The 11,964-nt window shown below is 37.0% G+C and overlaps 2 protein-coding genes across 5 annotated transcripts; both read left to right on the top strand.

The window, feature by feature from the left end:
• Positions 1–3,380: 3,380 nt before the first annotated feature.
• On the top strand, positions 3,381–6,094 carry LOC308680487 (4-galactosyl-N-acetylglucosaminide 3-alpha-L-fucosyltransferase 9-like). Of its 4 annotated transcripts, none has more exons than XR_014028917.1 (3): positions 3,381–3,490; positions 3,899–4,112; positions 4,196–5,934. XR_014028917.1 is itself a non-coding variant. In XM_081348617.1 (2 exons), exon 2 carries the CDS (start codon positions 4,204–4,206, stop codon positions 4,987–4,989), a length of 786 nt encoding a protein of 261 aa, XP_081204743.1. In that variant the 5' UTR covers positions 4,046–4,112; positions 4,196–4,203; the 3' UTR covers positions 4,990–5,928. The 4 variants fall into 4 exon arrangements, 1 of the variants encoding a protein (XP_081204743.1); XR_014028918.1 differs by having other exon boundaries at positions 3,389–3,490; positions 4,014–4,112; positions 4,196–6,094; XR_014028919.1 differs by having other exon boundaries at positions 3,406–3,723.
• Positions 6,095–8,855: 2,761 nt separating this feature from the next.
• Positions 8,856–9,947, top strand: LOC308680432 (4-galactosyl-N-acetylglucosaminide 3-alpha-L-fucosyltransferase 9-like; the record flags this gene model as incomplete). Its single annotated transcript, XM_081348560.1, has 1 exon — positions 8,856–9,947. One exon carries the CDS (start codon positions 8,856–8,858, stop codon positions 9,945–9,947), a length of 1,092 nt encoding a protein of 363 aa, XP_081204686.1.
• Between the last annotated feature and the right edge of the window lie 2,017 nt (positions 9,948–11,964).

An 11,964-nucleotide genomic window follows, 5' to 3' on the forward strand; every position in this document is an offset into this window, starting at 1 on the left:
TTTTACATAAAACTTATTTGATAAAAAACTGCAGGGTTAAGCCTACATGTAGGCAGCCTGACTATAAATCATTAGAAAAAGATCTAAGGGTTTATTATAAAATATTATATTATATATGCAACAATATATGGTGTATTTGAGTTCTTCAAGCCTTCTCTGGTATTTTCTTGAAGTATATTTATAATGCAATGCTAATCGACATAGCCTTCATCACTGTATAGGATCCTAATAATATATTGTCTACCTCATTCTGAGATAAGAAGACAAATCAGATCTCAAAAGGAAATTTCAAACATTAACTGACGTTATGAATTGAGTAAAAACATGTTATTAAACGATGTTATGCACATTCTAAGCAACTCAAAGTACTTGCAGTGCTTTCAGAGATGGAGCATTTACTAATCACAGAGCCGCTCTTCAGTAACAAGCTGTGCATAGCCTATATTTAATTATTTATTTTATTTATTTATTTTAAAGTAAAATTACAATTTCGGTTCGTTTTTAATTAATCTTGTAACCCTATTTACTAGGATACCATTTGTCCATTCGACTGAAAGACGTGAAAGTGAACTCAATTCAGTGTGTTTTCTGGTCGTGTGCTTCGGATGTGTGTGAAAACCTTTTGTCCTTGTTTCAAAACAACCTAGATGTTTAATAGCCTACTCTAATCCCTAACTAATGTACTCTAAACTTGATTACCTAGTTTATTTTAAATACAGCTACACCCACAGAAAATGTGACAAATATTAATATTTGCGTACTGATTTATGATTGGCCCTGCAAGCACTGGTCCTTCGAATAGTGCAAACTGGTTTAAAAACACAGTTCAGTTTGTACCTTTTTCTAGCAGAAACTCACATCCATCGATACTAGTGTAGGCTAATCCTAGTGTAAACCTCTTTTGTTAGACACACTGACTTTAAGGCACGCCTTTTTTTGGTGGTTTTTTCTTTCTTTCTTTTTTTCTTTTTTTTAATAAATCAATGCTATTGGTCACCCTTTAAGTATGTCTGTTTGTTTTACCAGAGGAGCCGTTGAAAAACAGTTACGACACTCCCATAGACTTCCATAGGAACTGAGGAATGTGTATTTAAAGGCTCTGTGTTTTACAAATATTTAGACAATGAAAAGTTCTTAAAAAGACTAAAAGAGCTTGTGTGAATCTTGTTCGATCCTCAAACTGTCAGCCCCCTCTATCTTGACTGAATGAAGTGAAGTTCCACAGCAGACAGCAACTGCAAGGGTAACACAAATCTTGTTGTTTGAATAAGTACTAAACACTACGTCTATAAAGGCTCATATTTTATTTATTTGATGTCTGACTGAGACACATGCACCTGAGAGAGAGGTCTATCATTTGCCTTCTACTAGTCATAGCCAATACATAGCCTATGTAGCCTGTGCATAGAGTAGCATTTCATCTTTTATAAAATTAGATTTTGGCCAAATGTATTTTACAACAGGAAAAACTGAGCGCTCAAACTAGTTTGCACATTTGCACTCATTCGCTGGTCAAAAACCCCGTAACTGCATCTGAGTTAGACTTTTGTAAAATGTTAACAATATATTGATAAGTAATACAACAACATATAGCCTATAATTTGTTTTTACCACCGGAAAATCATAAGCACAAGACAAGTGCGCCACGCGCTGTTTCGTACTGGAACTTACACAAAGCGACTGAGATAGATAGATAGATAGATAGATAGATAGATAGATAGATAGATAGATAGATAGATAGATAGATAGATAGATAGATAGATAGATAGATAGATAGATAGATAGATAGATAGATAGATAGATAGATAGATAGATAGATAGATAGATAGATAGATAGATAGATACACACACACACACACACACACACACACACACACACACACACACACACACACACACAAACAATACATGATCAAATGAGAATTAGGTGAGAACATTGTAAGTCGTTTTGGATAAAAGCAAATGCTAAATGCAGAATTTAAATGATTTGTCTTCCTTATACTGCCCACAGCAGCATTGAAGAGGAGTGAAGACATCAGCAGTATTGGAATCAAACTCTATGGCATTGCCAAATAAACAAATTAAAAGCATATTTTGATTTTAAAGAATTGACTTTAAAAATGACATGACCATAAGAGGTCAAATTTGACCGGCTTGATCAACAAAAGTTCATCATACTAAATCATACATAGGCTAGTGCACATTTAATTCTGAGGCCATTTATTAATTATCACAGTGAAAGGGTGGAAATGAGGATAAGACTGAAGATATACTGTTGATCTTGGCACTGAGCTCTGAAAATAAGAACAGAAATTCACAGTAAAACCTTCTTGTCAAAAAACGGTAACACGGTTATTTTTCACATATGATGCCCCCCTTGTCCAAAACTGCTGATGTCTTCACTCCTCTCCAATGCTCCTGTGGCAGCAAGGAAGAAAAACATTTAAATTCTGCATTTAGCAAACACTTTTATCTGAAGCGACTTACAACAGAGAAACATAAGTCATTTGTCACAACAACAAATTCATAGTGCAAAAAGGTACAATTATTCTGTACAACAAGAACAAAGTGGCGTCTTATAAAGTCTTCAAGGTTAGAAAATGAGCACCACTTGCCATGAATGCAAAGCATATATCTGCAAGGAAGATTTACATTCACTGGTTCATGCAAGTGAACAGAGAAAGATGAGTCTGTCTAGAAATATCAGTAGATTTTAAGTTTAAATTCATCCTATGAGAAGGCTAATTTCAAACATAGAAAGTTGATATTTTTAGTAGGCTACAATCACCATATCTCCAACAGAGGTCACTATCGCATTGAGTTTTGACTTTCAATTGCCAATGTTCTCACCTAATTCTCATGTATATCTCCTTCTTTTGTATTACTCAATGTGTATATAGTACTGTGATTTGGAGGTGAGACTTTCGTCTCGATATTGCACAAGGATGAGTTCAAATGTTAATTTCCTTTGTTCTCTCAGAGAGTAGCTCTCTCTTCCAGTCTGCAGCTCTGCCCTGGATAGTTCACCCAAAAACAAAAATTCTGTCATCTTTTAACCCTCAATATATAAATGTCTTTGTTCTGCTGAACGCAAAGGAATATATTTTGAAGAATGTTTGCAATCACAACTTGAGGGTGAGTAAATGATGATAGAGTTTTCATTTTTGGACGAACTACTTGTTGAACTTAGATAATTATAACGATCTGTACATGGACTCTGACAACCCTATTTGTAGGAAAGTGTTATTTTGGCAAATTAGAAGTTTTGACATCCCAAATAATTGTTGGACGAAACTGAAGTTTTGAAGAAACGAATGATAGGTAATTCGAACCGAGAAGGAAACTCCCGTCCCCGGTCCCCTGACTGACGGTAGGTTAGAGAAACGGAGAAGAAGATGAGAAGGAGAAAGCCGGAAGAACGGGAGCTGATTGTACGCTCGTAATGACGATTGTTTGGACCGAATACCTTCAGGCTATAACATCATTTCCAGTTAAGAATTTACATTATTGTGTCTGCATCTATATGTATGAAATGTCACACCTGTTATTTAGGCTACAACCTGACTGTATTTTTTATTTTCATTGATGTTGTTGATCTAGTTTAGCTGTTACACACGAGGTTATCGGCGTTGTGTTTCCTATGTTTTTAGTCTTCCGTCTTTACATAGTGCTCTTGCGCGGAACACAACTACAAATTTCTGTTAACGAAGGGCTCTTAAAGAGGTACGAAGTTGAGTTCACTATTCATTCCAAATATTCTGTACAATTTGAGTCTTATCTAATTGTATTAATCAAATGTTTTAACGTTTATTTGGCATTAATTAGGCACTATTAGGCATTTGTTTTTATTCTTGTTTATGTTCGAGGCTGATCATTTCCTTTTCATTTTTGTTTTTAGATCAGACAATGTCAAATCGTCTGGCTTTATTAGTGACGCTGGCTGGTATCATCTTTCTGAGCATCTTGTTTTTCTGGTTTACACCTCCAAAAATCTGTCCTCTTCCACTTCCTAGACCTGAACAAAAGAAGTCTCCCGAGGGCAAGAGCCCTGTTACTGAAGCAGTAGAAGACAGACCTCTTCTTCTACTATGGGTCTGGCCTGAAAATTACAGGTTTGACTTCAGTGACTGCAAAAAGTTTTACAATATTGATAATTGTCAGTTGACGGATGATAGATCTCTCTACACCAATGCAGACGCTGTCATGGTTTATCACAGGGGCATCAGTTGGGACCTGACCAACCTTCCTCCATCTCCTCGTCCTCCGTTCCAGAGGTGGATTTGGTTACATTTGGAATCACCGACCAACACTAAGAAAATACCAGGTCTGGAAAACCTGTTCAATCTCACTCTCAGCTACAGACAGGATGCGGATATTCCTGTACGGTTGAAATTAAACACCAGGAAGAAACCAGATGAGGAGTTTGTAATTCCCAAAAAGGACAAACTTGTGTGTTGGATTGTGAGTAACAATGCTGCCTTTACAGGTGTCGGCTCAAGGAACCAGTTTTACCAAGAATTCAGCAAATACATCAAAGTGCATCTGTTCGGAAAGGCTTATGCAAAATTTCTTGGTTATGACGAATACTATCCTACCCTAGCTAGCTGCAAGTTTTACCTTTCCTTTGAGAACTCCATCCACAAGGACTACATCACTGAGAAGATAAATGGGCCGCTTGCTGCAGGAACCGTCCCTGTGGTTCTGGGTCCTCCCAGAAGAAACTATGAAAACTTTGTACCCGGCGATGCCTTCATTCATGTGAATGACTTCCCAGATGCAAAGTCACTAGCAGAATATCTGCATCAGCTGGACAAGGACGATGAAGCATATCGCAGGTTCTTTAACTGGAGGAAATATCTCTCTCCAACTCCTCATTTAATACAACAAACCCAAGAGTTTATTCTGCCTATTTGCACCGCCTGTGACCATATAGCACGACACAGGGAATATAAAGAAGCTCATGATATTTATGAGTGGTATTTCAGTTAAAGTCTAATTAAATTAAAGTCAAAGTTTTGGAGTTTGTTAAAAAATAGTGATGAATTTTCTACATATATATTTTTAGATAATCATTTCTAATTGGTTTTATGACTGATCACTTGTTTAATGATGTTAAAAGATAATTTTGTAATACCCAGATAACCATTACAGATCTTTATTGTAAAGGGTTTTTCATGTTTGTTCAATAACTATTTTTGTACACAGTTTTTTGTACAATAATTGTGCCAGTTTTACCATGTTAAGACGACCAATTTGAACGTGTTTCTCAATACGCACATTCTGGCCATGTTCGAACTTGTAATATTTTTGTTTATTGTGGCCTTGTTTTACTGATATCTTCTGTGCTAGAGTAAATTAATAAATGTTACATTGTTTAAATTAAGTAAATGATATGATCCATATTATAAATTATAATTTATCTGTATGGGTTATTAAATGTTTGTTTTAGGTTATTTGCCTGTCATTTTCAAAAGTATTTATTCATTTTCACTTAATAATGTTTTTGTAATTTGTTGTTCAACCCAAAACCTTTTATTATCATATTTTTTGTTAGAGCTGTTGTGTAAAGTCAAATAAGGTTAAACTATGTCCTCAGAACAAGAGTGTCTGTTTTATCGGTAAAAGCCAATAGCCAACTGGATAGAAACAGACTTATTAAAATTAATTTTCACTTTGTGAATCACAAGTGGTTATAAATGTTTTTAAAGTCTAAAAACTGTAACTATTTTAAACACATATGGAGACATGAGTTCTGCTTTGACCCTATAGTTTGTTTGTCTGTTCTGTCTCTGTGTTGTTTACAGTAAACATCGTCTTGGATGCTGCAGGCTGATGAGTGCTATAATGAAATTGGTACATTATATTTAATCTATGTTTTGATATGTATGTATATGCCCGACAGGGACAAAAAGCCTGATTAAAACATCAATAACCAAAAATAACTATTCTGCATTAATTTAGTGTAAGTGCCGACTGTTAGTGAATATAATAGCCTAATATAAAGCGACATCACACGACCAAGAGTGCTGAATACCATCACGATTGAAAATGTGACGCTGATTTCACATTACAGTTCAATAAAAAAATTCATATTAAGTCACTTGCATTTTAGATGCCATTTTTTGTTCTTTTTTTTAGCAGCGAAAATAGTTCCAAAAAAAGATCACAGAAGAACCACAGCGCATCTCAAAGGAAAACTCAATCGTGTTTCATTAACGAATGATTCAACTTTTTTAAAGAGCATTTTTCCCTAATCGTGTATATGCTTCACCTTTCATTTTAAATTCTTAAATTTGATTAATAAATTCAATTGGAATAATAAGACTCTATATGGCTGTTACCAATCAAATTAATTAATTTACACTGCAAAATTACAACTGCATTAAATAATGTTATGAGATTTTAAATATTTTTTTTAATTAAATATTGGAAAGAATGATAGCCTACTTTTAAACACGTCACGGTTTCCCTGGTTCTCCCTGGCTCTGTCATAAACTACAATACCCAGGATCCTCTTTGGCACACCTGCATTCACTCTCCAGATTACTAATCACGTGCACATGTTCACCATCAGCAACCTCGTCATCAAGCACTATAAGACACTCACCATAGCCCCAGTTCTTTGTCAAGCCTCCAACAGGAATAGACCATTATCCATTGTCTCCTGAAGTCTCTGATGCATCACGATTCCGCAAAGTAACGTATACTCACCTGTGAAACACTAACCTCTGTATCATTGTTCTGCTGTCTCCAGAAATCCTGTTTGACTCCATGTTACCAGTGATCCTGTAACCTGAGCTTCCTGTGTTCACTCTGAGCTTGCTTGCTAGCGACTGCATCTGAAAGAGAAAAGACAAGTACTAATGAACTGTGACTGCTTGACATCAACTAACCTGAAGATAACATGCTCACCTGTTGTGAGTGATCTTCACCGAATCTGCACCTGAACTCTGAATACTCACCTTGCACTCTTGTCTATTTGAATAAAACTGGATAAATTTGGATTCACTACCCTCAGTCTCCATGCCTGAATCCTGACAGAACGAAACTTAACCACCAGTAGGGGTTGGCAGGTGACCGTCTTAATGAGTGAGTCATTTATTCAAACTAGTGCAAAATGCCTGTGCAAAATCAGTTTTTGAGTGTGTTATTAGTAATTGTTGATTTGGTGTGTTTGAGTGCTCATTGTTGCAATTACACAGCAAAAGTTCAGTGACATTTTTATTTGTGCATGGTAGAAAGTACACAGTGAACTCTGAGAAAACGCTATGCTTGAGCAAACAGTTTGTGAATAGGCAACTACAAATGATGCCCGTGAAAGAGACTGTGAACGCATTGAATAGGAAATGTTTAGTTGGTGAATAGCATAGGCTACTATTACACAGTAGCGATAACGTTAAGCGCACCAGAATGAAATATAATATTCATAAGTAAACAGCATAGCTGACTTACAGATTCAGTTAACATCCACAAATGAATAAGCGCGTCGATTCAGGGAGCAGTGCAAAGTTTTTGTGTGTTTTTAGTAATTGTTGGTTTGGTGTCTTTGAGTGCTCATTGTTACAATTACACAGCAAAAGTTCAGTGACATTTTTATTTGTGCATGGTAGAAAGCAAATACTGATGACAATGGCATACAATAAATGTGGAACACTGAACTACCCGATTCAGGGAGCAGGATACACAGGGAACTCCAAGCTACTTAAGCTCCACTGCTTTCTTTCTTCAACCCTCTCTGTGAGGGGCCTTATTTTTTGCATTTCTAATCCAAACAATGTCAAACTTGGCACTGACACAGACAGAAAGACGTTCCTGTACGCTTGAGCAGTTTGTGAATGGGTTACTACAAATGATGGCCATGAATAAAATATAATATTCAGAAGTAAACGGTGTAGCTGATTGAGTGTTTATATCAGAATGTTTATTTTTAAACCACAACCTTCTAAGTGCTTCTTTTACTGGTATTTTTAATGATATATTTTGCATTTCTCATCCAAACAACATCAAACTTGGCACTGCACTTACTCGTGCCCGTAGCAAGACACCTGTCAAGTTTGAAATCCATCGGACTAACTGTTCGAGAGATATGCGAATAACAGACACACATACACACAGATAGACACAGTAGACAGACAGATGTTCCTGTAATTTATAGATAGATGATTCGTTCAAACGGCTGAATTGTTCAGGAATCGAGGCAGTTGTTTAATGAGTCATTGAATCTTTGACTCAACCGATTCGTTCAAAGCGCTGAATCATCCAGTAATGCGGTTATGTGTTCCGGTGAGATGCGCTGTGGTTCTGCTATGATCTTTTTTTGGAACTATTTTCGCTGCACAAATAGAATAAAAACAGTCAATATTGTGTCTAAAAAGTGTCTTGAAATTACTTGTTCATTCCTTTGTCTGCAACTATTTACATGAAATGTCACACACTTTATTTACATACTTTAAAAAAAATAATAAAAATTTCCATTTAAGTTGTTGATCTAGATTAGCTGGTTCAAGTTTGTTTGCAAGGAATTAAACTCTATATGAGCTCCAATTTCCGAGTTTTTGTTTCCACACAGAAAGGACGGTGTAGACTGAGGTTTGGAGAGCCTAGGGTTGCCAGCCATCCCGTAAAATCCGGAATCGTATTCACTCTTAAAGCGGTAAGGAGTTGAGTTCACTATTCATTCCAAACGTTCTGTACAATTTGAGTCTTATCTAATTGTGTGTGAGTAAAATGTTTTAGCCAGTTTAGTTTTTTAACTGCCTGATGGAGGCTAACTTTTATTATGGAGGCATTTGTTTTATTCTTGTTTATGTTCAAGGCTGATCACTTCCTTTTCATTAATATTTTTAGATCAGAAAATGTCAAAAACAAATGGTTCATTGCTGGGTCGTCTGACGCTGGCTGGTATCATCTCTCTGAGCATCTTGTTTTTCTGGTTTACACCTCCAAAAATCTGTCCTCTTCCACTTCCTAGACCTGAACAAAAGAAGTCTCCCGAGGGCAAGAGCCCTGTTACTGAAGCAGTAGAAGACAGACCTCTTCTTCTACTATGGGTCTGGCCTGAAAATTACAGGTTTGACTTCAGTGACTGCAAAAAGTTTTACAATATTGATAATTGTCAGTTGACGGATGATAGATCTCTCTACGCCAATGCAGACGCTGTCATGGTTTATCACAGGGGCATCAGTTGGGACCTGACCAACCTTCCTCCATCTCCTCGTCCTCCGTTCCAGAGGTGGATTTGGTTACATTTGGAATCACCGACCAACACTAAGAAAATACCAGGTCTGGAAAACCTGTTCAATCTCACTCTCAGCTACAGACAGGATGCTGATATTCCTGTACGGTTGAAATTAAACACCAGGAAGAAACCAGATGAGGAGTTTGTAATTCCCAAAAAGGACAAACTTGTGTGTTGGATTGTGAGTAACAATGCTGCCTTTACAGGTGTCGGCTCAAGGAACCAGTTTTACCAAGAATTCAGCAAATACATCAAAGTGCATCTGTTCGGAAAGGCTTATGCAAAATTTCTTGGTTATGACGAATACTACCCTACCCTAGCTAGCTGCAAGTTTTACCTTTCCTTTGAGAACTCCATCCACAAGGACTACATCACTGAGAAGATAAATGGGCCGCTTGCTGCAGGAACCGTCCCTGTGGTTCTGGGTCCTCCCAGAAGAAACTATGAAAACTTTGTACCCGGCGATGCCTTCATTCATGTGAATGACTTCCCAGATGCAAAGTCACTAGCAGAATATCTGCATCAGCTGGACAAGGACGATGAAGCATATCACAGGTTCTTTAACTGGAGGAAATATCTCTCTCCAACTCCTCATTTAATACGACAAACCCAAGAGTTTATTCTGTCTATTTGCACCGCCTGTGACCATATAGCACAACACAGGGAATATAAAGAAGCTCATGATATTTATAAGTGGTATTTCAGTTAAAATCACCTCAGATTTTGGAGTTTGTTAAAAAATAGTGATTCATTTTTCTACATGTATTTTTTTGATAATCATTAGGGGGCCAAGCTCTGAAAGTGCGTAGGCACCTCTTGAAATCGTTAGCGTTCCTATTATTATTATTATTCTTCCATATGGAAGTCTATGGCAGCCCATAGAACCGCTTGCGGGAAAGTTATGAAATTTGGCACACTGATAGAGGACAGTCTGATCAGTCACCATAGCAAATTTGCTCTAGCGCCACCAACTGTTCAAAGCAAAGTTTCACTTATGTTTATGCTAATAACTTTTGAACCGTAAAGGCTAGAAACAAAAATCTTGTGTCCTCTGTCTCGATTGCACCCTATGAAGAAGTAATTTTCTGTCATGGAAATCTTTCCACCATTTTGAATTCCTTTTTGAACTCCTCCTAGATGGTTGCTCCGATTTTCACGAAAATTTAACCAGATCATCTTCAGACCATGCTGACAAAAAATTATGGAAATCAAGTTGATTCGTATTCAGACAAAACTTGGTACATGTCATCACAAGCATGACCTGAGGAGACATGCTACTTTTCGACGCAGCGCCACCTACTGGTCCGGAGATACGAAAAATGGCTATTTTTGCTTATAACTTCTGAACGATTTGTCCAAAAAGAGTCATGCCGAGTCGACAAATATCTAATTTTCCCACATCGGCCATTTTGGACCTCGGCTATTTTGAATTTTGTACTAAAATGCTGTATTTTATGAACGCATGAACATATCATTACGGAACTCGTTATGGGGCATCAATACGATGCCCTGAAGGAGCCTGAGAAGTTTTGAATCAGCGCCACCTAGTGGTAAATTTATTTTTCAAATGCTTTTAACTCTAGGTGTGGTTGACTAATTTTCACGCGAGTCATCTCCTTAGGTCCCGAGTCCAACGATACCAAACATATTAGGTTTTGCCTTACTGTTTGTGTAGCATTGTGATTTAGCGCTTAAAAAAACATTTGCCGATATCTTCGAAACCGTTAGACCATCGAAACTATCTTAGAAGTTTGGAAACTGCCCAAATGTCCAAATTTTCATAGCAATTGGCAAAAAAATTCAATCAAAGTCACCCATTGGTCATTTTTTTCTGCACTCATACATATAAATGTCTATAACTCTAAAACAAAATGAGATATTTTCACCAAATTTGACACACATGTATGGGCTCACTCTGAGAACACATTAAAAAAAGTGATGGAACTGCACCACTTGGTGGCGCTATAATAGAACAAAACAAGGACATTGCCATTAATTACAATATAATATCATGATATTAAATGCTACACTTTACGAATGCATTGTGGCTCTTCAGCTATCAGCATCAACTGAGTGGCGCAAGCTGCTAAACCATGTGCCATGAGCCCCGAACCATTCAGATCGTGGGTTTGAATCCTGTGTGGCACATGCCCAGACCAGGTACAGTGGCCAGAAGTGGTGCAAAGATGCATTAGTTCCAGACATATAAAATATAAATACATAAAATTTATAATTTTTATGAGTTGATTCTCACTTGAATTATGGAACATCGGAATCTTAATGAATGCATGTCTTCCCAGTGGCGTGACAGGCATCTGATCCAGAGATAGTGGGTTCAAGTCCCGCGTGGGATGACTTCAGAAAAATTGTGTGGAATATTGTGTGATTTGGATTCCTTTATTATTCAATCGTTGTACTAATCTTTCTTTCTCTTGGATTAGAAATACACATGTTTTTGTTCATTCTCATCTGAACTTCTGTTCATTTTGAGTTCATTTTCACCTGCACTTCTGAACCAGCTGTTTATTCATGTTCAATCTGCACTGCTGTTGCAGCTGCTTCAGGGGCTTGGCCCCGTATCGCTGCTTGCAGCTATATTTTCTAATTAGTTTTATGACTGATCACTTGTGTAATGATGTAAAAACGAAAAAAGTAATGTCCCTTTTTTAGGATACTGTATTTTAAAGATCATTTTGTAACCCAGATCAGCTTTACAGATCTTTATT

The sequence above is a fragment of the Scardinius erythrophthalmus genome (genome assembly GCF_964197995.2).
Source record: "Scardinius erythrophthalmus genome assembly, chromosome: 20".
In the NCBI taxonomy this organism is placed as follows: Eukaryota; Metazoa; Chordata; class Actinopteri; order Cypriniformes; family Leuciscidae; genus Scardinius; species Scardinius erythrophthalmus.

Bases quoted from the DNA above. Each gene is read 5' to 3' on its own strand.
- LOC308680487 (XM_081348617.1), top strand. From the start codon at position 4,204: ATGGTTTATCACAGGGGCATCAGTTGGGACCTGACCAACCTTCCTCCA.